Source organism: Vombatus ursinus, unplaced genomic scaffold, assembly GCF_900497805.2.
Source record: "Vombatus ursinus unplaced genomic scaffold, bare-nosed wombat genome assembly UNPS02009573.1, whole genome shotgun sequence".
NCBI classification, from domain to species: domain Eukaryota; kingdom Metazoa; phylum Chordata; class Mammalia; order Diprotodontia; family Vombatidae; genus Vombatus; species Vombatus ursinus.
The window spans coordinates 11,562,867-11,590,561 of NW_020949351.1; the positions used below are offsets into that span (position 1 = coordinate 11,562,867).

At 33.5% G+C, this 27,695-nt stretch overlaps 1 protein-coding gene across 1 annotated transcript in view; it reads left to right on the forward strand.

The window, feature by feature from the left end:
• DOK6 (docking protein 6) overlaps window positions 1-27,695 on the forward strand; it is a 622,361-nt gene that overhangs the window by 375,861 nt on the left and 218,805 nt on the right. The window contains exon 5 of the mRNA XM_027852414.1: window positions 17,084-17,273. Within this exon, the coding sequence (XP_027708215.1) occupies window positions 17,084-17,273 (190 nt within the window). The remainder of the gene's footprint in view (window positions 1-17,083; window positions 17,274-27,695) is intronic.

Here is a 27,695-nt window from a genome sequence, read left to right on the forward strand (position 1 = left end):
TTCAAGGTCCTTTAGTCCAAGTCTCTAAGATATGGGCTATTAACCTTTTTGTGTGTGTCAGTATGGTGCATTCTATGGACTTCTCAGAATAATGGTTTTAATTCATGGCACTAAGTATGTGGAAATTATATTGGAGAGGAGAGAGGTTGGAGACAGGGAGACCAATCTGAAGACTACTGGAATAATCCAAATCATAGCAGTAAAGTAATGTTGTAGTTGGTATGAGTACAGAAAAAAGAGAAGGGGACAGAAGAGAGAGGGGAAGGATGTGAGATTTAAAGAGGTCAAATTAGCAAGGCATGGCAACTGATTGATTATATAGGATAGAGGAGAGAGGAAAGCAAAAAATGAACAAGCCTGTGAACCAGGATGACTAAAAGAAGGCAGTTGGTGGGGGTAGTAGTAAGGCAGCTTTTTACTGAACTGATAACAATGATTGAAAGGCTTATTGGTTACCTAGGAAGTTTATTTGAGACCTAAAGAAAAGCCCCTAAGATTGTCACAATGGATGACTACAAACAGTTTCTGGTGATTCATGTGATGTACAAATAATACAGGCAGATTGAACCTTGAAAGTATTGCTAATAATTACCAAGTCTTGGTCCAGGAACTGAAGACATTAGGATCCCACGTATTGTTTTCATCACAGTTGCTCATTGAAAGCAAAGATTGCAGAAGAGAAAATCTAATTCAGGAAGTGCAGAAGATGGTGTCTGAGAAAGTATTTGGATTTCTGGACAACTTAAAATTAAGCTGTCATTAAGAATGACAGATGGGCTCTTGGCCAGGGATAGAATGTTTACAAATCTAATGAAAAGTCCCTTAAACTGAAAAAATGAAAGGGCAGAAGAGAGAGAAAACAATTATTCATGTGTATCATCATCCTTCTCCTTCCTTCTGTTGATTTCAAATTTATCCTAGCTATAGCTTATATGTAAACAACTGTTTGCTTCTTGAGTATCATTTACCATTCTGTGTATCCACAGCACTTAACCCAGTACTTGGCACGTGGTAGACATTTGATAAATGTTTATACCCACAGCAACTTGATAAATGTTTATTGACTACCCCATTATATATGCACAGATATACCTATATAATCATACTTATGTATCTTTATGCATGTATATACTATGTGCATATAGTGTATACATACATACAGATGCATATACATAAATACATGTAAGTATAATATTATTTTTGCATATATACTTATATAGCATGTATGTACATAAAGACACATACGTGCATATGGCCATTTGTACAAATGTGCATGTATACTACATTATGTTCATATATGCATATTGTACAGATATGTAATAAAGGATATGTGGATGGAGATGTAAAGATATGCACACAGAGTTAAGCATAAAGAATAGCTACGATATAGGAAAAATAACAGTTGAAATAACCAATTACTCACTAGAGACAAATTCCAAAAAACAATATAGTAACAAAACCCATGATGTCCAGTAGCTACACACAGATGCACCAAGTTGAGGCAAAAAGTAAGATAAACCAAAGGTACTGAAGCAAGGAGGCTAATTTGACCTCAAGGGTAATACTGAGACTTGGTAGGGTAAGACCTGTCATTGGAATAGGGTTCTGCATGGTTATACCATATTCAAAAGAAAGAAGAGAAGTGAAGGGTTTTAGAGTAGCATTTTGTATTAAGAAGAAATCAAAAAGGAAAACCATATTGAAGTATATTTTGATTTAAAAAAAGAAAAAATCACAGGAAGAAGAAATAGAAGTTTGTTTTTTGTAGACTTCCTGGATAGATATAGAAAATAGGGGAAGAGTTCAGGAAATGGATATAAGCCTTGACCAAAAAAAAAAAATGATGTAATAATTATAGGGGGCTTTAGTTATCTAGATATTTGTTGGAGCTCTCTTGCTCACAAAATTAGGAAGCTATAACTTCTTAAATCACATTAATGTTTATTTTTTTCTTCAAAAGATGAAAGAACCAATAAGAGGAAATTACATTTTGGATCTGATTAAAATGATCCAAAGCTAAGAACTCTCATCTAAGCAAAACACCTTTCCATAACTTTTGTTTTTTTAGTTAACTATCTACAATGAACTTTTTCTGAATGCTGAGACACCAAGACACAAACAAAATATTTTACTAGCATTCATTTCATTTTACAAAGCAGAGATCTAAGCTCAATAAGGTCTCTGTGTTCTCTAAAGAATTTTCTGTTTTTCCAGGATTTTTATTGTGCTTTAAATACTCATTTGAATAATCAGGAAAGGACTTTGCAGCGGGTATTAGGAAGAAGCCTGGGTAGTAGAATTCAGCAGCAAGCAATTAATAATTCAGTCACACATGATTGCCATTCAGGAGGGCTAGCAGTTGGCAGGAGGTGGGTATCCTTAGCACTGTGTCAGACTGAAAACAGTACAGGTAGACAGGTATTTATTGTCAGGGCAGTCAGGCAGCAGGTAAAAGGAACTCAGACACAGGGTCTATTGTTGATAGCGAGAGTCTAATCTTTTGCAGAATTAGGGCAAGGCCCCAGTTCCAGCCAAATGCCATACATTATTATTTGTTGCGTATAAATTAATTGAAACTCTTATTGGACTTATTTATATTTACAATTTTTGCCTATGATTGGGTTTAGTGAGTGACATAATGTTTTTGTAATGAATCTTTAAATCATTCTTTTGTATTTTAATGTGCAATACCTTTTCAATCCTAAAATATTCTTCTAATGTCTACTTATGGCACAGAAGTGACCCTAGATGCTCATAGATATTCCACTGGAATATCACTCAAACATTACTAGGTTCTATCAAGTCGGAAAACATTCAAGCATGGGCCTCACATATCTTGCTTGGAAACAAAACTAGATAATTGATGAGAAGCCCTTCACATGAGGTTGATCCCTCAAGTAATGAACCTTTCAGCTGCAACAACTCATGAAAATCCTCTAAGCCAGCATGAAGGTGTGATTTCTATAAGTGAAGTAAAATATATTATGAAATAATTAAAGAATTAAAAATGGATCAAAGATGATCACAGTGTAATATATAGTAGTATAGTGTATATGGACCCAAAGTAGCTATTAATTCAGCCTAAGACCACATTATTCTTGCTGATTCACATTATTTTGCATTCCCCTAAACTTACCAGGTCTTTTTCCCTAGTTACATCTCCCGCATCTTTAATTTTGTGACTGATTACTGAAGTCAAGTATAGAATTTTAGATTTATTCTTATTAAATTCCACCTTCTTTGATTTGGTCCATATTTCTAATTTTTGGGGCCATTTTGAATCCTGATTCACTTGCACAGCATATTACTTTCCATGCTATCTATGCCTTCATTCAATTTATTAATTTGAAAAATATTTCTTAATTAAATCCAAAGACTGTGAAGCACTTCACTGGAAACTTCCATCTAGAATGAAATAGATTTACTGGTTATCATCCCTCTCCAGCTCCTGATCACCACTAAGATCCATGTAAAAAAATGGAAAGGGCTACCTTCAGAGGTAATGCATTCCTTTTCTTTGGAAGTCTTCCAGTTGGGGCTAGTTGTCCTTTGGGTTGTTTGTTACAGAGGAGATTCCTATTCAGGAGCAGGTTATACCAGGTGACTTTCAAGTCTCTTCCAACTTTTAGATTTTTTGATTGTCTTACTCCTTGGCTAAGGGCATTCATCTAGTTTCACATCAACCAAACATCTATATCTAGTGCAGAGTTGTCTATCTTGTCTATAATACCATGAGCTTATCCAATGCCTAGCTAAAATCCAGGCATGTGCTGTATGTCTATAGCATTCTTTTGATCAACACTCTAGCAATTCTTTGAAAAAAAGGGAATAATATTACTTTAATATTTCTTGTTTTTGAACACATGCTACTATATGGTACTCTTCTTTGTAAATACTAGGAATCTTTTTCTGGAATATTACCCACAATCAGTCAATTTTATCCCCTATGGTGGGAAAAATCAATTCTATGTTGATTTTTTTAGAAATTGAGTCCACATTTGCCCATCTACAGTCAAGTATGTAGCACCTTTCCATGATTTTTAAAGGACCACTATTAATCACATTTCAAGTTCTTTTAATGTCCTTAAATGCAGTTTGATTAGTCTGGGTGATTTGAATTCTTTAAGAACAGCTAAATGCTTTTTTACTATCTCTTCATATATCTCAGTTTTCATTTATCTATTAATCTTTCCTCCTATGATATTTCCCATTTAGGAGATTATGTTTCTCTGTAAAAAAAGAAAAAAAAAGAAAAATGGGAATTGAGTAGTTCTGCCTTTTCTCTGTTGCCACTTACCATTATCTCATCCACAGTAGGCAATATTCTTTTTCATTTGTTTTGATTCCTCTTGCCTGCAATGTAGCTTTCAAAAGAAATACACCTATTTTTATTATTCTGACAATTAACAATGGGCCTCAACTCATCTGCTCTTTAGCAGTACAATTCTATATTCATCCTTAGTTACTTCTTCTTGCTTTCATCTTCTGAGCACTTTTTGTGGATAAATTTGCACATCAGTTCCATAAATAGTTTCTCCCTTCTTTATCGGAATAATTTGTTGTGTCATCAGAATTGACTCTCAAATTCTTCCTATCTTGTTTCAGCCAACTTCTTTTGTAGAATATTAGGTCGTAAATCCAGGTTATGCATCAGCATTTTTTATATTAGCAACTTTTTTAAAATCTCCTGTAACAGTATAAGTTGAGGGATGCATGGTTAGAGGGCATCCTCATATCACAAAGACTTGGTAATGGTGGGTATGGGGAGAAGAACATTAGCAGTTTGTTTGATACTCACTGTAAGTCAGTAAAAGTTTATTGTAGCTAACAAAAATCTAATTTGAAATTAGGCTGTATTATACTGTTCAGAATGAGGTAGGTTTTAGGTCAAATGTATACAGGCCTGACATGAAGGAAGAAAAGAAGGAAGGTAGAGGGAGTGATGAGGGAAGTGAAAGAGAGAAGAAAAAAAGGAAATGAGCATTTTTTAAAAGTGTACTATGTTATATGCACTGTACTAAGTGCTTTACAAACGTTTTCTCATTTTATTCTCACAACAATCCTAGGAGGTAGGTGCTATTATCCCCACTTTATATTTCAGGAAATTGAGGCAATCAGAAGTGAAGTGAATTACCCAGGATCTTACTGCTAGAAAGTGTCTTGGCTAAATTTGAACTTAGAACATCATGATTCCAGACGTGGGGTTTTATCCTCTCCAAAACCAAACTGCATCTAGCTAATTAGACTGACATTTGGAAGTAGCAATTTTGGCAATATTGCCCCTAGATCAGGACAAGACATCAACTAACTTCCCTTTGCCATTGTTTGGGTAACATAGGAATGTCATTCTACTATGCTTTTAATGGTTCTTTAAAAATAGTCTGTTATCTTCCCAAATTTTCTTTTGAGATACTGTCTTCCCTTTCCTGATTTCTTTTCTTGCTTTTCTTTAGATTCAGAATTTTACCAGTTTATAGTTATTCTTACCAAGATTGGCTTCAATCATTAGCTTTTCAATTAAATATTGCCTGTATGCATTGTAAAATCATAATGGACACCCATCAAAGGTCATTCCTCTATGCACTATACCAGAATATTATCTAGATATTATCACATATTCAAATTCTAATATAATGATGTTGTTGAGGTAGCATTCTAGACTTGGAGCAGTATAGTTCTGGGCCCAATCTCTGCCTTATATAATTAATTACTAGCTTCATGACAATATGCATGTTTCTTAAGCTCACTGAATTTCAGGTGCCTCAGATAAGAATGGAGATAATGATATGAATAGAACTTACCTCATTGTACTCCCATGAAGATTAAATGAAATCATGCATAGAAATGAAATAATGCATAGAAATTATGCACTAGCTAAATATCAGCAATTACTATTTACAAAGTTTTCAAAAACCTGAGGTGACAAGTTTTTAAAAGTGAATTTAAAATTTTAAATTTCAGACACCAGGAATTTTTACTACTAGTATGGGAAACCTTTCATGATATCAGTATCCTTCCATTCAAGAAGCCTAGTTTTTTAATGTGACTTTTATAATTGTAAGTCTAATGGGAATTAAATCAGTTCCTCCTTAAACTCAAGTCCTCTGCTTTGTGTTTTACATTTATCTTTAATATGTTAGGTCATGTAGGAAAGAGCTCAGTTTCACTATTTTATTTTAAACTTAATTATATTTTAATATGTCACCTTGGCCTCCTTTGTCATTTCATTTCATTGATTTTTTTCTTATTATTCATTGCTTATTATTTAACTGTCTTACTTCTTATAATTTCTGGGATCAAAACAAATTAAATATATACCTTAAATCTGAGTTTTAGATTTTGTTTTAGAAAGATAATTTCTGAAACCATATTTCAGAGGGGCCAATATTTGCCTTTCACCACAACATATTGATCTTTCTATGGAACCATCTTTGATCCCTTGATAAGCTTTAGCAACACATTATGCCACACATGACATAGTACTTAAAAATTACAAAAGTATAGAAAATGGCCAAACCTTCATAATCTTCTTGGAATCCCACAAAGTCTAATTTATCGGTTGATTCAGTCTATTGTTTTCATTTATCTATGCCTACTTTCCTAGGATATATGTCCATTTTATTAAATTAATCTCAAGTACTTTGCAATTAGCTATTAGAAAATAACAGATTTTTTTAATATTAAAAAATAAACATCCTTAGGGAAATGTTCTTCCCTCACATGAAGCAAATGAGGGTTGAAAATATGGAAATGTACCATAATAATGACCTACTTGTTAGTGGGGTCAATCTGAGGATGAGTGGAACCTAGAGGAGACATCAAGGGAAAAGCAAGTAGGTACCAAAATGAAATTTAATTTTTATTTCACAATTTTGCTGAGGGCTTGCCTAGAGAAGCGATATCTGCTTACTTTCTATTTGTATCTAAATGTAAAACATTTTGATATTTAGAACATCTTGATTATCTTCAATCATCATCCAAAAAAAGAAAGAAAGAAAGAAAAACATTACAATGTTTTACGATGCACAGGGTTTCTTTTTGTAATCCCTTAAGTTGAACTTTTAAATGAGAATGCAAATTTTTCAGTAACACATTGTAGTTCTGATTCCCTTTTTCCCTGTTCCTTTATTGATTTTATTGAGGCATAGTAGAGTGGTAGTGAATTGAATGTGGGACTTTCAATTGGGAAGACCTGTGTTCAAATCCTGCTTCAGACTCTTACCATCTGTGTGACCCTGGAAGTCACCTAACCTCTCTGTGCCTCCCTTTCTTCAGATATAAAAGAATGGGGTTGGACATGTCTGAGTTCTAGGGCTGTATTGATGCTCCTAAGAATTTATTAGGATAAGATCTCATCTTCTGATTAGGTCCTTACAGATATCTCAAAACAAAAGACCTACACCAAAGCTGTCACTTGGACCTCTTCCATGACTCATTGGAATTAGCCCCTCTCCCCTTAAAAAAGGAGGTTTACTTTCCAGGATTGCCTTCCCTGTCTAGTAACAAACTTTGAAATATAATTTACTCATTTCTTTTTACTTAAATTTTATAGTATATTCTGTTCTTTGCCTTAAATATAAAAAAACTACAGGATAGCTAGACATTCACAAAACTTTCAATTGAGGTAAATCTCAACCTATCTACATGTCAGGAATTGGCCTAATTAGGGATTCCTTAAAGTCTTCAAAAAAATTGGCTGATTCTTCAAATATTTAAAAGTCATTTATAGGGATTACATTTGTTCTACTTGGCTATAGAAAATAGAACAAGGACTGATAAGGAGAAATTTCAGAATGCTGATTTAAGCTATTTGTAAAGGAAAATTTCCTAACAGTCTGCTGCTTTGGCATGCAGTGGGTTCACACTCAATGGATGTCCTTCAGCAAAGACTGGAAGTCTACTTCTCAGGGATGTTGATTAGGGAACTGGAGTTCATATACAGGTCAGGTTAGATGGCCTTTGAGGTCCCTTCCACCTGAGATTCTCTTATTCTGTGGATTCAACAAATATTTGTTCCTACTATTTGTGAGGGACCACATATTGAGGATCCTGTGATAAAAAAAGACATGGTTCCTGCTCTTGAAGATCTCACAAGTTAGTTTACATGTTCTCCAAGGTCTCTTCCCTCTGACAGTTAATCACAACTCTGCACATATAACTCATGTAAGTGAAATGCAATACAAGATAAAAGAGAGATCCAAACTAAGTGCTTTAAGAACTCCAAATTGTGGGCTATGAAGTTGGCCTATTACTTCTGGTTATGATAGGAAAAATCAAATCAACAAGCATTTATTAAGTGCCTACTTGGTGACAGACAGTGTGCTAAGTGCCCAATTTGAGTGATGACATCCCTTAGACCACCTGTCCTGAATCTAACTCAGACCTCATAGCCATCTTCTGGGAAATCAACTCCTGTGGAGAGGATACAACCATACACACCAATTGCCAGAAAAATCCCACCCACAAGGCAGGTGAGCTGGTCTAGCTGAAGCTAGGTACCCAGAGAGAGAGAGAGAGGAGGAGGAGGAGGAAACATGGCCAGATGAATGAAACTATCACTACCACCTTGATTACCATGTCCCCTAAGATCCTGATAAACCCCAAGACTCTAAACCCAAAAGCCATGGGAATAATGGCAGTAAATAGTGACATTAAAGAAAATGCATTAACATTTGCTTCACTGCTGCACCATAAGGGCCATGGGACATTTCTATCTGACTTGCAGCTGAAAACTTTCATACATATTGTCTCTTCCATTAGAATGTGAACTGCTTGAGAGGAAGGACTCTTTCTTTTTTATTTGTATCCCCAATGCTTTATACGTAGTAAGTGTTTAATAAGTGCTTTGTTTATTCATTCACCCATTCTTTAAAAAGTGATGTGATTCTAGACAGGAGGTCTCTTCCAGTTGACTAGGGGATTGCATTCCATATCATTAAGTTACCTTGAGAGGGCTATTCCACAAATTGAGGCAAGCGTGAATAGCTGGTGAAAAATATGAGAATGGAAGAGGATTCTGGGAAGATGGTAGAGTAGTCAGAAAATTCCAAGCTCTCAAGATTTTCCCCCACAAAAGAGATGAAATAGCACCTTAGGGCAGACATAGAGAGGTAGGGGCAGAACAGGGGTTCTCCTGGGAAAGTTGGAGAAGATCTGAAGAACAGTCCCAGGACAAGATTTGAACCCTGTGAAGAGTCAACACCTCCAGGCTAGGTCCTAGAGCCACTTATTCAATAAGTGGCAAGCCCTGGGATTAGCTGGGTTGAGAGGCTGCTTCAGCCCCAGTCACAGGAACTTTTACCCCAGGACAGTGAAAGGAGTTGGGCATCTGAGCATGGGAAGGTCAAGAGAACCTCTACTGACAAGGAACACTAGACCTAGCTGTGCTGTGAAGATGTGGCAGGTGTGAGAAGGAACCAGAACACACCCAGTGAGTACAGAAGCCGTGGGGCACGGACCCTGCTATCTGTGGGCACTTAGAGGAGGATGGAGTCTTGGTTTCAGTTCCAGGCCAAAGGGGAGAACTGAAGGAGGATCTGAGGACAGAGGTACAATCCCCCATACAACAAGACTAGAGGTGATTATAAAAACTAAGCTACTACAAAAAAATTCACAGGCAAAGGAGAAAGAATCCAACCATAGAGAGTTACTATGGGAATGGAGAGGACTGGGGTTCTTCAGAGGAGGATACTGCAGCAAAGATACCCTCATCTGCCCCCAAAGAGTAATGTCAAATGGTCATCTGCTCAAAAAGAATTTAGAGAATAACCTTAAAAAGATTTTAAAAATCAAATGAGAGAGATTGAGGAAAAAAGGTTTTTTTAAAATAAGAACAATCCAAGAAGAACAAAAAGATTATGAAAAGAAAGTCAATTAGAAAAAGTGATACAGGATCTTAAGGAAGAAAAAGACTCCTAAAAATCATATTTGGGCAAGGGGAAGCCAGCAGTTATTAGATCAAGAAATAATAAAATATAAAGAATATAAATATATTTTATAAATGTATAAATATGTTATTAAAATATAAAAAATATAAAAAATGAAAAAAATAGAAGAGAATGTGAAACATAAGAAAAACAACTGATCTAGAGAGCAGATCAAAAAGAGGAAACTTAAGAATAATCAGACTACCTGAAAGCTATGATCAAAAAAAAATCGATACAATAATACAAGAGATAATTAAAGAAAATCATCCTGAAGCATTAGAACAAGAGGGGAAAGTAGAAATAAAAAAATTCCACCGATCACTACCTAAAATAGATCTTATGATTAAAACCCATAAGAATATTATAGTCAAATTCCAGAGCCCCCTGGTCAAGGATAAAATATTATGAGCAACAAGAAAAAAAAAACAATTTAAATATGGCATTGCCACAATTGGAATCACACAAGACCAAATAGTTGTGACACTTGATGACCACAGGTCTTGAAACACTGTATATTGAAGAGCAAAAGAACTGAGGCTCCAGCTAAAAAATACCCAGCAAAGCTAAGCATAACCCTGAACGAAAAAGAATGGATATTTAATGAACTGTCAGACTTTCAGGACTTTGCTAAAAAAAAAAAAAAAAAAAAGGAACTTAATAGATGATCTAACATACCTGACATACAAGAGCCAAGAGAAATATAAGGTTCATACCAAAGACTAATTACAAGGGACTCAATAAGGACAGACTGTTTACTTTTTATATATGTAAAATGTATGTCTAAGATTGCTATTAGTAATTGGGTAGTTCATGAGCAAGATTAGGGTAGAGCTGATTATGATATGACTTTAAAACATAAAACCATTTAGAAATGGCTAAAAAGAGTAATTATTTTATACAAATGAGGTCTCAGAGCAAGAACCAACACAGATGAATTAGATGGGGAAGGAGGGCTGTTAGTTCTGGAAACCTACTTTCATCAGGAATAGGTTCAAGAGGGAACAATTCATATATATCTAGAGGAGTATAAAGGTCTTCTAAATCCAGAGAGAAATAAAATGCTAAGGGGATAGGGAGGCGAGCAGATAAGAGAGGGATCTTTTGAAGGAACGATGAGGGAATACGTTAAAAGGGGGGTATAGAAAGATGTTTAGATTAATGAAAATGGGAGAACAAGGGAGGGATCCTTGGAGGGAAGTAGGTTAAGTAATAGGAGGGCAAGGTAGAGGGTAGAAGTAAAGTAGAGGAGTTGGGAGGTATAGGAAATAATAGATATGCACAAATGTAAAAACAAAGATCAGAAATAGAATTTGTTAGGGAAAGCATGTGTCTTTATACATATGTATATATATGTATGTGTATATATATGCATATATAATATATATATATATGTACTTAATTGTAACCTTTAGGGTGGAGGGAGGAAAAAAAGAACAAAGTAAAAAGTGCACAGCAAAGAACAAAAGAAAACTAATAAGGAAGAAAAGAAAAGATGGACAGCTCTCAACACAACAAATAGTATTTATTATATAGGCTTTCTTGAAATGGAAATTTATTGCTATATATTTTGAATCCTCTCTTACATTCTGCTGTGTACACAACTTTTTTTTTTCTTTTCTTATTTTGTGTTTAAATTTATAATATATTTCTCTTTCTTTTCTTATCATGGATTTAAGTTTCAGTAATAATTTAAAAAAGAGAGAAAAGGAAAAATAAGAGAGTGGATTATGTATTTCTGGACCACAACTTAAAATATAGGAATGGCAGATACCCAGATAGGGATGGAGTTGACTTAAAAATGGTTATATTTGCCTACAGCCTAATCAAAACATTATGCAACAGAAAAGGAAAATACACAGAAAAAATTGTCAAAGTAAATTGATCAGAGTAGATTACATAGAAGGTATCTATAACCTAAGAAGAGGAATAGCAGTAGAAACATCCAGAAATTAAGAGGAGAGCTAAGAAAGAAAACAGCCAACAATAAAACCTATGTTACCAGATGGCCTTACACAAGTACACAAAATATGGTTAACCAATAAGGCATACTAGACATCCCAACAAAAAGATAAGCTTAATCAGTTAGCCAATAAACATTTATTAAGTGCCTATTATGTTCCCGACACCATGCTAAAGGGATATATAGAAAGAAAAGACGGTCCTTGACCTTGAGAAGCTCAGAGTCTGAAGGGGCAGACAACAAGCAAACAACTACATTCAAACCAGCTATATACAAGATAAATATGAAATAATTAACCAGAAGAAGGCACTAGAATTAGGAGATATTGGGAAAGGCTTCCTGTAGAATATGAGTTTCAAGGTGGGACTTGAAGGATGCTAGTGAAATCAAGAGGCAGAGATTAGAAGGAAAAGAATTCCTGGCAGGGGGAAAACCAGAGAAAATGCCTGGAGTTTCAGAGCATCTTGTACAACAAGGCTGGTGCCACTGGATAAAAGAATACATGAGAAAAGTTCAAGGTGTAATAATGCTGAAAAAGTAGGGGACAGCTAGGTTGTGAAGGTATTTGAAAACCAAACAGAATGTTTATTTATTTATTTATTTGATAGCAAAAGTGATAGAGAGCCACTAAAGTTTATTGAGTGTGTTTGAGGGGAGCAGAGAGAATGACATGATCAGACCTGGGCTTTAGAAAAATTACTTTGGTGACTGAGTGGAGGATGGACAAGAGTGTAGAGAGCCTTGTGGCAGGCAGACTAACCAGCAAGTCACAGTAATAGTCCAGATGTGAGGAGCTGAGGGCCTCTACCAGGATGGTGGCTATATCAGAGTATTGCTAGGACTTGGTGGCATGAGACCCATTCCTGGAATGTCTCTGAAAAGCCACAATAGTCATGGTTGACTTCAACTATCAGGATAGCTACTGGAGTTCTCTCCTTAACCAAAGTAAAATATACTTGCATACATGTATATTATTTGTGTATAAACATACATGTAAGTGCATGCATGTGTATACATTTGTGTAATATAAATATAAATGAATTAATGGTAGCCATATCTTTCAAATGGTAGAAACACCAAGTAGTGAGGTTTCTGCTCTGAATCTGATCATCATCAAGAAGGAGTGACTGGTTACTGCAGTGGAAATTAGGGGTACCTGGCCAATGGGAAGAGGGAGGAACCACTCCATTTTTAGAATTTGTAATAGAAGAGAAGAAAACTGGGTATGGTTTGACATGAGTTCATGATTTTTAGAAGTAGATTTCCAAGAGTTCAGAAAATAATTACTATCCCATGAGCTAAAATTATATACATAACATACTCCAAGGAGGGATAGAAAGTTCTCAAGAATTAAATTCTGAAGATAGAAGATAAATGAGTAGGAAAACTATGCATTGTCTATACAGGGTCAATCAAGATGAACAGGGAACTCATTAATCAATTTAGATCTTTTTAAAGATATGTATAGAAGACAAAAGGATGAGTAAATACAAAAGAGTGTCATGGTTCTGTAGGAATAACATCAAGAGTGGCTAAGGATAACAAAACAGGGGGTTTTAGGTTTATTTGAGGAAAAGAGAAGGCTCAATGAAAGCTAGCACTTCTGCTGAGGTAGTGGAAAAGGATGATATAACAATAATGGATGACAGAGAAAAGGAGGGAAGCTAAACTATTCTCTTTGGGTTTTCTCTGACAAGGAGAATGATCCTTGGACTGAACAAAAATAAAATCACTAGTAGAAATTTGATATCTAAGATAAGCCATTTAAGAAAAATCCAAAAAGATGTTGATGGGTTAGATTAACAGTGTACAGAATCTTATAAGATGAAATTTAATAAGGACATGTGTCAATTTACACCTAGATTTTTTAAAAATAACTTTCCAAGTACAAGATGAAGGCAGTATTTATTGCCAGATATTTTTCCCTTAAACAAATTCTGAATATTTTAGTGGACTACAAGCTCAATAAGAATCAACAGTGTGATTTGGCAACCTTAAAGGTTAATGTGACAAGGACTGCATTGGGAGCAGTATACATTCAACACAAGGGAGATGATAGTCACATCATACTGTGCCCTGATTAGACCACAGGTAAAATATCATATCTAGTGTTGTACCCCCCATTTTTGGGAAAGACATTTATAAGCTGGAGAGTGCTCCAAAAGTGCGAACATGATAATGAAGAGATTCCATTTTATGTCATGTGAATATCTATTGAAGGAACTGGACATATTTAGCATGGAGGAAAAAAAGAAAACAAATGTGAGAAGAAGCATATGTTAGCTGAGTTCAAGCATTTTTGGACTGTCAAACCATGAGTGAATAATTTGTTCTGTTTAGCCCCAGAGGTATAATGAGAAGAAACGGGTGGAAGTTACAAAGGAAGGAATTTAGGTTTGATGTTAAGGAAAACAACAATAATAACAACTTCCTAAGAGTTAGAAGTATCCAAATATCAGAAGAGCTGGTTCAGGAAGCACAGGAGAGCTTCAGGCAAAGGCTGGAAGACCACTTATTAGATATATTTTAGAGGGGATTCTTGTTCATTTATATACTGGAGTAAACAACCTCTGAGATTGCTTTCAACTATGAAATTCTGTGATTCAGTGAAGTCCTAGTGTTTCTTTGTTCTTTGGCACAGACTCTCAGATGAAAATATTTAGATTCTGGAACTGGCAGAGAATATTTGGAGCCTCTGGTTGCTTGTTTTTCTTTCACTGATATTACCATCATATTATCCACAATAAAGGATCCAAGATATCTAGAGATATTAGTATCTCTGCATATGAATAGCATTAAAATATTAATGTTATTACACTGTATAATATAATATAACAAAATATAATATCATTGTGTTGCATTATTATATTAATATCTCTAGATATTTTTGGTCACATATTGTGAATAATATAAGTAACAATCAAAAGCATAGGTATCCTCAAAGAGAAACTGAGAAAAGAAAGAAAATTTATGGTTCAGATTTTATATCTTTTCTTGACTCAATTTTTTGGGGTCCCAGTATACTTGAATATCTGTGATATGAAGCCAATTCTTTTGACTTTATTGTCTGTGATTTAATTGACTTTTAGGTGTTGAGACTGGGTGGGAATACAGCATAATACCTTTCATATTGAATGTGTTTGTTACTTATTTCTTAAATCTGCTAGATGGAGAATGTTTGTTTTTTTAGATTTTTTAGTATTTTTTGAAATGGAACATGTAATCAGCCCTCATTCTTATTTTGCATCTTAGAAGGAACTGATCTAAACGTGAAATGCCATTTTAGAGTCAATGGATTCTATATATGTTTTATGGAACTAGATGCTTAATAAAATCTGAGTTGATTTTTATTTCTTAAAAAAATTCAAAGAAAAGAACAAAAAAGATAGCTCTATAGTTTCTAGACTGTGTGCTCACCCTTATGTTAAACTTGATTGTATCTAAACATTTGTCATTTGTTAGTCTTTATTATCAAAAATCCTCATTAAAAATGTCTATAGTATGCCATTCAATCAGACCTACTCTAATACTGGCCAAAACTAATAATCTTTGGGGGGAAAAACAACTCTGAAATCCTTACTGGCAATAAGCATTATATTCCTAGACAAACCACTTCTCTTCCAGCTGTGTTTGTGCACCTCTCAGAATAATTAACCTTACAGTTTTGCCCTTAAAACATTACTTTCGGTTAAAAAATGGTCTCAAATAGTGATCTGCTGGCAATTCTAAATCATTTTTTGTTGTAACAACTTATCATTTGATTTTGCAATGCTCCACCTTTTCCTTTCCCCTTATTTAAGAAGGTTCTCTATGACCTATATTTATTTCTTAAGTGAAATTGAAATAAAATTCAGTGAATTTTGTTAAGGTGATTTGTGCACATCTCTTGAGATATCCTAGAATATTACAAAACTGTGATTGTGATTCACATTTTCAAAATGAGTTCTCCTGTCAGATTGCCATGCATGGAAAAACCTGGAAAGCAGCAATTTATTTTTCTCACTTTTGGTTACTTATAAAAATACTGTCCCTTGATGGAAAATATAGAAAACAATAAGTGGATTCAGATTGAACATGTACATTGTTCATATAGAATAAAACAATTTCATATTTTTCCAGATGACTGTCTGTGAGTTACCTTGGATGTCTTGTTAAATATCTTTTGTGGTACAAGGGTACATTTCACCTTAAGTTTGTGATATAGTCTGTGTAAAATTTTATTTCAAATAATGATTATATGAATCACCTAAAATAAAAAAAATACTAGAGAGATGTATTTTAGAACAAACTTAAGAAGAGGCATGGCCATGGTCTAGTTAAGATCTGGGTTCAGATATTACCTATAACACATACTAGTTGTGTGACCATGAACAGGTCACTTAATAATCTCTCAGTGCCCCCAGAGAATTTTCTAAGAGTAGATAATGTAGATGAGTTGACTATCTGAATTGGTGGAGGGAGTTTTCATCCTGGGATTTTTTCTCAGTGAAATCACAGGCATATATGTATGTACATATATGTACATATATACCCATGTCTGTGTGTTTATATATGAATATAGATATTTATTTAAATTCATCAAATGTTGTTCAGTTGTTTCAGTTGTGTCCAACTCTTTGTGACCCCATTTTGAGGTTTTCTTGACAAAGATGTTTGTTTTCCATTTCCTTTTCCATTGCCTTATCTGTAAAATAAGGCAAACAAGGTTAAGTGACTTTCCTGGGATCACACAGATAGTGTCTCAGTCCAGATTTGAACAGGAAGTTGAGTCTTCTTGACTTCAGACACAGCACTTTACCCACTGCACCACCTAGTGCCCTCATCAAACAAAGCATGTTTTAAAAACTATTGCATGAAAGTCATTGGGCTAAGCCCTGGAAAACTAAACCATTTAAATAGGAACACATTCCCTGGGCTTCTAAAGTTTATCATCCTATGGAGGTTGGAAGAGTGTAATAATGAGGGTGGTATGTCACACACCAAAAGTTATAATCTAAAATAATACATGGTAGATATCTGTGAAAGACAGAAATACTTAAAAAATTCTGTTCAATAATAAACATTAAAGAATTTATAGTATGGGTAGATATGAATGATTTCTGAACATCATGATATGTATAGGTCAAAGCAGTAAAATCATAAATTGTTAATTACTGTTTTCATCTTACCTCCATTATCTTTTTTTTTTCCTTTCCAGAACGATTCAATGTGTATCTTATGCCTACACCAAATCTAGATATTTATGGGGAATGCACAATGCAGATTACACATGAAAACATCTATCTCTGGGATATTCACAATGCCAAGGTCAAGCTGGTGATGTGGCCCCTTAGTTCATTGAGGAGATATGGTCGTGACTCAACTTGGTTCACATTTGAGTCAGGAAGGTAAGAGCCACTTGTCAATGTCAAATAGGAAGAAAGATGTGCACCAGGTGGACTCTTTAAGGAAAGGTGATACTCACCATAGGCCAGGATGAACAATATCCTACTTAAAAACAAAAAGGACAAAAGAAAAACAGAGGCTATGACATGCCCAATAATTTTTTGTGTTTTGTTTTTCCTTTTGATGAAAAAAAGTAACCATCATAAATTATCTTGGTTGACTGGGATGTCCAGCAGAATAACTTTATTGTTCACACTCATGTCTAGCTTTGTTCATGATGATTTTAATATTTTTCAACCCCAGAGGCTCCTAATAATGCAGCGTTTCAGTTCCATTATGCAATGTGTCTTGCCGCAATGAGGATCAACTCTCCTAAAATGCATGTGTTCTTGTATCGTATTATTAATGTGTTCTTCATAGAGATGTAATTTTGGAAACAATTTTGCATGAAATAGCTTAGAGTATTGTTTTTTTTAAGTTTGAGGTAATTTAATACAGTGTTCATTTATTCAAATCACTTGGTTAATCGAGTTACTTAAATGTAAATACTTTTTCCAAATGGCAAGAGATGTTGGGAGTATACTTACCCCTAAAACAAACAGCCCCAGTGTCATTGCTTATTGGGTCTATTACCATCATTTGATCAGTATCTTAACATAGTATTGCGGCTCAATCATTTTCACAAATATATGTGTGTTTCATAAGCAATAAATATCCTTACATGTTGCTTCATATATAAGACATGCACATTCAGCTCAAATTATATCTGGCATGAATGTTATTGTTACCTACCCATAATAATAACCTTTTCACTTCTACCCATTGAGATGTATGTTGTGCAACATGCTATAGCATAGAAGGCATAATTGAACCGATAACTGAATCTATAATAAAATAAAGTGCTTGCTATGGAGTTTTACTCTATTTGACACAGATAATTAACATTCATAGTTGATAGAATTTATACTTAGGAGGAACATTATTAAGTATCTAATCCAATTCTCTCATTTTACCTTTAAGGAAATTGAGGCTGAAAAGTTGAATGATTTACTTAAGTGACACAATTAGTAAATATCAGAGGTGGGATTTGTACTGAGATATTCCATACTTCCAATCCAAAACTCTTTGTCTATAATAGAGCAGCCTATAAGCTGCTCACGTGACCCACAATACTTTCTAGTGTTGCCTAAACCAGATCAGAATGTAGTTCCTATCTGATTTTAATGTGTTAATGTAGTAATAAAAAAAGAAAGAAATATATGTGGTTTTCTAAGTCAATATGCAGTCCACAAGGATATTTAGGTATATAGTAACCCTCATTTCTACTTGAGTTGGCTACTACTATTCTATAGCATTACTAATATTATCGTTGTTACCTCCTAAGGCAGACCCCTCATTTCTGGGAAACTCTAACAGAAGAGATATGTGTTTTCCCCCCCACCCCTTACATTAAACCTAAATTTATCTCTTTGCAATTTTGGCTGATTGTTTCCTGTTCTGTCCTTTTATGCCACAGAAAACATCTAATTCCTCTTCCATGTAACAGAGAGAAATCATGTCCTTCTGCCTTCTCTTCTCTAGATTAAACATAGCATTCCCTCATCTGAATCACATATGGAATCTTGAGGGCTTTCCTCATCCCTGTGACCTTCCTTTGAACATTCTCATTTATTGATGCCATTCCTAAAATGTATCACCCAAAAATGAACATAACATTCCAGATGTGAAATGACTAGCATAGGGGTCCTACCATGTGGATCACACCATAGTAATCTACAGAGCTAAAATTAACATCCCAGTTTTCTCATTCTAACTCTAGTGTCCTTGCTATGGTGTTGTGTTGGTCTTGCATCATGTCATGGGAACACTGGAATTGTAATCTAAAAGCCTGGTTTAAAACTGAGATTTCATTCATTCTCTTGTGCATTCATACAGCAATCATTTATTAAGCACCTCCCATGCATAATCTGCTCTGACACAGGTACAGTGGGAAAAAACAAAGGTACTTAAGATATGGTCATTGTGCTTATTGAGTACATCCTAGGACAGTAACATGTTAAAAAAGCAAATTTGTGTCTCAAATACTATACACTTACTACAAAATGAATTAGAATGTAAAAAATAGCACATCAGAGGTAGAAATTGTTCTGTGCATTTTAAAGAAAGAAAGATTATTTCAGATTAGAAGTATCAGTGAAAATATTGTGGAAAAATAAGATCTGAGTGATGTCAACAATTGTATGACCTTGGGCCTCCCTTCTAAGTCTCAATTTCCTCATCTATAAAGTATGGATAATAATGCTTGCATTGTCTACTTCACTAGAGAATTCTTGAGGATAAATTGTACCTGAAATACTTTTGAAATTTTAAAGTGTTGTAAAATGTTATTTAATTTATCATATATTCTTATCTGCAAAACTGCTTTGTATTCATTCTGATTCTCTTACCATTTATGTTTTAGATAGATATAGATATATGTATATATGTGTGTATACATATATGTACACATACATATATACACATATGTGTGTGTATAATTATTACTCCAATTTTGAAGGTAAGGAAATGGAAACATAGAATTTAATTGCTTGCTAAGTCACGTTGGCTGTATAGCCAATTAGTAACTAAGAAAAAAAGGAGAAATCTAGTATCCACTAATTGCTTCACAAAGTGACAGTACCACTGTTGCCTGGTAAGTGTGTGTTGACTGACTGAAGTGATCTCAGAGAGTGAGCAATCAACTGCTTTCTCATCTAGGCATATCTATTAAAAAATGAAAATTGAATAGAGATTGAATGAATTCTTTGAATATATTCATTATTTTTAAAATATGTGTATAGATATTAAAGAAAGGTGTTATGCCATGGTGAGTAGAAGGCAGCTTCAGGGAGAACTAGCCCTATTTCTGACATTTACTAGACTTGAAACCATTGTCAAGTCACTGAACTGCTATGTCCTATAGATAAATATTGAAGATTGTAATAAGTTAAAGAGAAGTTTCAGGGAGTTTTCACACTGGAAGTTCCTGTACTGATGAAATCACAAGTATGAATAGGAAAATAGTTATGAAAAATGGGATATTAAGTTGCAAATAGATTCATCCAAACTCAGTGACCTGAAACTTTACTATTATTTTACATGAATATATGCATAAATAAATGGGAAATTCAAGAATCATTTTCTTTACCCTTGACATACATGACATAGGAGATCATATTTCTCAGGAGGTAAAGCATTTTAATAATTTAATTCTAAAGAATTAGAAAGAAGTAGCCTTTAAGGCAAGGGTTTTTAACCATGCTATTCATTGGCATTTTTAGTATTCTGAAATCCCCCTCAATTGTATTTCCATAATCAATAGTGGTGTGCCAAATCCTACTGACATTTGATTTCTGTATATTTTCAATGTTTGATATTTTTTAGAAGAAGAGGGAATGAAAAATAATCAATCTATTTCCCAAATATATGTCTATAACCTTTTATATTATGTAAATGCAAACAAAAGAAGAAAAGCAGTGGAATTTAGGAGGGAAGTTGATAAGAGCTATGTCTATCCATTAGCCAGTGTCTTCAAAACTAAGTCTAAATGAACTCCTGTCAGAAATGATATGGTGGAAATTATTTTAGGGGTATGGTCTGGACTAATTGGCTGCTGAGGTCTCTTCCTACTATGAAATTTTATCCAAGAGCAGTGTTTTCAAGATGTAGGCAGTGATTTCTGACAAGCATTATTGCTTGAATTGTGAGTTTGAAAGGGGAGGCAAATAACTTGAATATGAAAAGGAAGTCATCTTCCTGCTACTTCTTTAAATAAAGACAGATCCTCATCAACAGAATCTTGGCTAGGTTGGAAATGCGTTCAATCTTGGCAAAATGATTTTTAATGTTTTTTTTTTAAATCGTCCCTTTGGCAAGTAGGAACAGCAATGGGAACCTTCTTAGAAAGAAACAGTGTGGGATGGATGTCATGATTCATTGATATATTCATGCTGAATTTTGCTGCAGGCACTCAACAGAAGAAATACCAATGATAATATTATGCGACACTGTAATTCAATATTTTTTAAAACTAGTAGCAAAAAAAATAATACGACTAAAAATTAGAGTTCAAATTCTTATTATTAAGAAACAGTGAGTAAAAGACTTAGAACAAAGAAGGCCCAGATTCAAATCCTTCTTCTCATACTGAAGAGCTTTATAATGATAAATAAATCATAATCTGTCTGAGCCTCAGTTTCAGGATTTATAAAATCAGGATTATAATAACTGTAGTACTTATCTGATATGGTCATTCTGACAATCATATAAGATAAAGAGTTTTACAAACTTTAAAATGCTATTTACATGTCAATTATTAATAATACTAAGGTTTGCGACCTTAATTTTTAAAGGTAAATTCTGAGAAACAAATGGTAAAGTATTTTGGAAACAAGCCCCTAATCCAGATGATAAGTGTTGTGGTTGTTCAATTGTTTTTCAGTCATGTCCTACTCTTTGTGATTCCATTTGGGGTTTTCTTGGCAAAGATACTAGCGTGGTTTGCCATTTTCTTCTCCAAGTCATTTTACAGATAAGGAAACTGAGGAAACCAGGGTTAAGTGACTTTCTAGAGTCACACAGCAAGTGTCTGAGGCCAGATTTAAATTCATGAAGATGAGCTTCTTAACTCCAGGTCTTTGTCCCTATCCACTACACCACCTACCTACCCAGAAGATACATATTTCATCCTGTTTTCACACAATTCTGATTTCTTCTGCTGGGTTAACATATTCTGAAATCTTTTTTTCCCTCCACATAACTCAGTCATTATGAATATGAATACTTCTTATCACAACATTTATTAAGAATATTTTAAATGTCCAGTGATCAATACTGTGTTTCAATGATTGCATGCAGTAGCCTGTGATAATGCTCCAGTTCTAGCACAGGTTATTTTTTAATTATTCAGGATATTTTGAAGTCTCTATATTTGTAATACCAGGATTTGTACCCAAAAAACCTTCATAGTTTCCTTTTCTTTATATAATTCAAATGACATTCTCCTATCATTCACCTTCTCTAGTAACTTTTCCCCACAAATGTAGGATGTAACTGGATGTTAATGGAATGCACTCTTTTGAAAACCATTGCAATGTTTGGCCAATTATCTATTATAGAACATAAATTCAACTCTATGAAGGTGATGAACAATTAAAAGCAATATAGTCTTGTAAAGCAATGGAGGGTAAAATCAGAATAATGAAAGCATGACAAGATATTCCACTAAAAAATCATCCAAGGATATTTAAGAATTAATATGGAAAAAGCCTTACAAATGGAAGGAAAAATCTAAAGAATTTGCAAAAATTATTGCAATAATTTCATCTATCAAGGATAGTGGAACTACCTCAACCAACTATACCCTAACATCACAATCCCTGAGCTGCTTATAGAGGAAGTAAAAAATAACAATAAAGAAAATAAAATTGAACAAACATCTAGAACAGATCAAGTAAATACAGAGGAGACACAAAGTAGAAATTATATACCTGTGAAAACAAGGAAAAAATACCAAAGATATGCAAAAAACTCAGACATTATTGATTATTTTTATAAAATGTGACTTAGAAAATATTAACAACTACTGACCCGTGTCCCAACTCCCCCATCTATACGATATCATTATGAGAGTTATCTATACACAAGTTGTGAACATCTGGATTTAGGTTTTACTGGACAATAAGCAAGTTTTCATGAATGACATTCTAAAATGGATGACATCTTTACCATGTCACATCTAACTGAAAGACAGAAAGAATATAATACTCCATTGTATTATTTGTTGATTATGAAAAAAATGTATATGACTTAAAACACCACCTTATGCATTTTTTTACAAAAAATTGTCTCTCATTTATATATCAAAGTCTTTTAAGATTCCTTGGAAGAAATAATAACAACAATAACAACAAACTGTGTTCAATGATCTTCTACTAATACACTTCAGGCAAGCATAAAAAGGAATTTGTGCACTGTATTCACTACTGTGATGGAGGCAATCTGGCTCAGATTCTACATCAAAGAGGGATTTCCTGAGGAATATGAGATTCTTCAGATGCTCCTGTTTGTAGATGACATTGTATTTAATGTGTCACACCCCAGAACATTGCAGAGCTTTCTGGAAGAGGTCTGCAATTACTCAAAGGAAATCTGCCTTTTCCACCCACACAGGAAAGACCAAATGAATAAAGAATGTCCAGATTTCAAAGTGCAACTGAATGAACACCCTATAGGATTTGTCCAACAGTATATCTGGGGCAGATAATACAGATGGACAGTGAGCTGGACCCAGAGTTGAAAAGGAAGAGGAGAGCAGGCTGAATTGCTTTTGGAAAATGCAAAGCGCTTTATTAATGCCAAACTTCTGGTAATAGCAAAGGCCTATCTTTCCCTGGTGTTGCTGTGTGGCAGTGAGATCTGGAAAACAACTACCTCTAAAGAACTAAAAAGGAACATCATATAAATATCAATAGAAAGACACATGCTGTGCATGAGCAGGTCACAGTATATAATCTAGGATAAGCCCCCAATTTAAAAAAGAAACAATTTAAAAACATTATCAAAGAATTGTAAGAAAAAAGATTTTTACAAAAACATTTTTGAATATTATATAATCAAGAGTTCATTTTGTCTTCTATAAGATGTTCTTGTTTATTAAGTATTCTTACCTCCACTGTATATTAAAACATTTATTTAGTCAGAAAAATTGCAAAATTTTAGATTTCAGAATGATCCTTTGTCTTGTTTTTTTTTCTGTGCAAAAGTTTTGTTTATATAATCTGATTAACTGATTTATCTTTTGCAATCTTATTTAATTTCAAGTCATTAGTCTTCTTACATAGCCTACCCCCATCCCTTATGATGCTGATTCCTCATTTATCATAACAATTTGTAGTCTTCATTTGTCTATTTAGTTTGTTCATATTTCCACAATTGATAATGTTTTATTTGGGCTAAGCAAAAGAATAATTTTAAAAGAATATATATATGTACATGTGTGTGCATATGTGTGTCTATGTGTGTATAAATGGAGGCACTAGGCAGGACATGGAATTGGGAAGAAGTATATCTAAATCAGAAAGTAAAACCAGGAAGGCCATTATTTATAATATTGATAGTTTATACAGACACTTCAGTAATAAGAATGCACTTAATACTTCTCCATTTCTGAATTTGCTTATTAGATTTATGTGAATTAACACATGATGAATTTTAAAGGAATATTTATTTTGAAACAAGTATATGACTTGAGACTCCTATTAGTTACCAAAGAGCTTTTATATGTAGTTTATTCATCATTCAGTCTAGATTCATAATTTATTTCATATTTATCCTTGTTATAAATATATCTGGTTATGAAAGAGGCATGCTGAAGTTACATACAATTATTATCTTTATCTTGATTTTAAATTTAATCTGAAATTCAGTTAACATTTCTTTTAATTACTTAGTTATTGCTCTATTTAATGAATAATATATTTAAAACTAATATTAATGATACATTTATCTATAATGTAGTATTTTAATCTTTGTTAACAGTATATATCTTTATGGTTGGCTTATTAAAAATCGTGATTGCTATTTTTCTTTCCTTTTTTAACTGAGCTATAATAAATTTTAATTTATGTCTTCTTTTAACTCTCTATAAACACATATACATATATATTTCATGGAATAAGTTATTAATTTTAGTTTTCTAATGTTTTCTATTATACTATTCTGTTTAATAGGAAAATTTAAAACCACTGGTACTCAAGGTTGTAATTGTGAATTTGTTTGTTTTTTTTTCTTTCTATCTAATACTATCACTCTATCCATTTTTAATTAAAATGTTTTATCTTATTGTGTTTGAAATAACCTTCTCACTAAAAGCACTATACCTCTTCCCCTCTAAGTCCAGAATCTAAATCAATGGATCTTATCTTCTCTATAAACAACCCTAAGTTGTGGCTTTTAATTTCACATGGGGCAATTGCTTCCCTGATTTCATCCTCTGATTTTAACACTCTTTCTCCCAATCTCATACCATGCCTAATGCCTCCATTTAAATATATGTATATATACACACATTATATATATATATATATTTATATATACACATATGTGTATGTGTGTTTATATTGTATGTATGTATAGTCTTTTTAAAAATCATTCCTTTGCTTGGCCCACATAAAAGCTTGGTTCATGGGCCTCCATCCCCTTTACCCTCAATTATTTTTTTCTGACTTATGTTTATCAATGATGATTTCAAGTATTGAGGTATTGCATTTCCCTCTCTTCTCATTTTCCTTGGATTTTTTTTTATCAATATATATCCATAGTTGATCTCTCTTAGATCCCTCAGTGACTCACAAACAATTAGAACTTCCAAAAAACAATATCCTTATCCCCCTCTTCAAGTTTGTGAATTCTGGATCTTCCAAGTTATTTGTGCATAAATGATTTTTTTTCTTGAATTTCTTTTGCCTCCTGATTTTTGCATTCTAAAAACTGTTTGATTCTTGTTTTCTCAGAAGGAAAACCTGGAGGTCATTAATTTTGTTAATAATCTATTTTAACTTTCTATGGGTATATTTGGACAAAATATATTTTCTTTTCCTTTTCAGTGTATAATTAATAATTTTCTTTAATTTCTCATCATTCATGATTCTCATCATTGACTCAGGAAGGTGAGACTGGTATTCCTTGAAAATTGAACAATCTCCTCCCTAACCATTTGCAATATTTCTGCATTGATGTCAAGGTTCTATAACTGCATGTGAAAATGTATGTGTGAATTAAATCTGAGTTTCTTCTATGCTGATGTACTGTATTATCAGTTAATAATAATAATAATAACCATAATAAATATGAAATAAATATGAAATATAAAATAATGGTAATTGAAATGGTAAGGTTTGTTAGTAATTTTACTTATCTTGTTGACTTGAATTTTACGGACTAGCTACAATATTTCTTGTCAATTTTGTTATTGATTTTCTATAATACATTCAGACTTCATGTTTGATCATCTCCCTAAGGAAGGCCAACTATTCTCAGATAAACAAGCTAGGCTTTGTCTTCAGGGTCAATTGTTTTGGTATGTAGATACCTCACTACAACTGATTTTGCTTAGTGAAAATCTTTTAGCCACTCTATAACATTTATTTGCATCTCTTACCTTTTAATTCTTTTCACAATATTTTAGTGAGTCTGTTCCTTTAATAAAATGGTTCAACTTCAGTTTCAAATAACTGATTCTGTTTGTAATTTTTTCTTGAAAATCTATATTTTTCTCATTATTACTTCTTTTAATCCTTTTAAGATTTACAATCATGCTGAGAATTGCTATGATTGTTACAACCTTTTTTATCTATACGGGTTTTTTTACAGAATTTTTCCCTTCTTCACCCTAGCATTCTTTTACCACAGAGTATTTTTTCATTGTATTAGGAGCACTTTTTTGCTTAAATCTGTTAAAAATCTATTTTGACTTAACGGATTTTTGCTTAATCATTTCTTATGGTTCTCTCCTAGTTTTTATTTTCTCTCTGTAATTTAACTTCTGAGGATTTTTTCCTTTTCTCTCTCTTTCTTTTTAATGCTCTTTTTTACATATTTCTTGCCTTTTTTTTGAGGTGATAAATAGGAGCTTTATTTTGATATGATCTCTCACTCAGCCCTCTTACCATGACTCTGTAAATCACATTTACAAAGCACTTTCCCCATAACCACTCCATAAGGTAGGTATCATTATCCCCATTTCATAAATGGAAACTGAGTCTTGAAAAAACTAAAAATTTGTCCATGATTTCACAGTTAGCATCAAAGATATGGCTCAAAATCAGGTACTTCTGAATTTGCAGTATTCTTTCCACTATATCATAATTCTCATAATGAGAAAACAGAGACAGGGAAGATGAAGCCATTTAACCAAATCACATATGTACTAATTAATGGAGCTGGGATTTGAATCCAATTTCTCTAAACACAAATTCAGTTTCTTTTTTGTATACCAAGCTGCATCTATTATTGTTAAATCTATAAGGATATCCATGATTTTGTTGATCTCAAAAGCCCCAAAAGTACTTTAAACTCCAGAAGTAAGATATGTAGATGTATTCTAGATGCTTTTTTTCTCAGATCTGATACATACTCATAACATGTCTATGACGTCCTTAAAATGTACACATTTAAAATACAGATATTTTATTATACAGCCTTCATGTTCATGTTGTTCTTCCCCCACACACACACCCTATATGATAGTCATTAAGAGAGTCTAGAGAATTGATTAAGTAATGATTATTTTTCTAAAATTGTAAATAGCCTAACAACAGCATGGGAGAACAAAGTGACTAAGTTAATGTCTGCCACAAAGGCATTCCAGACAACAAGCTCGAAAA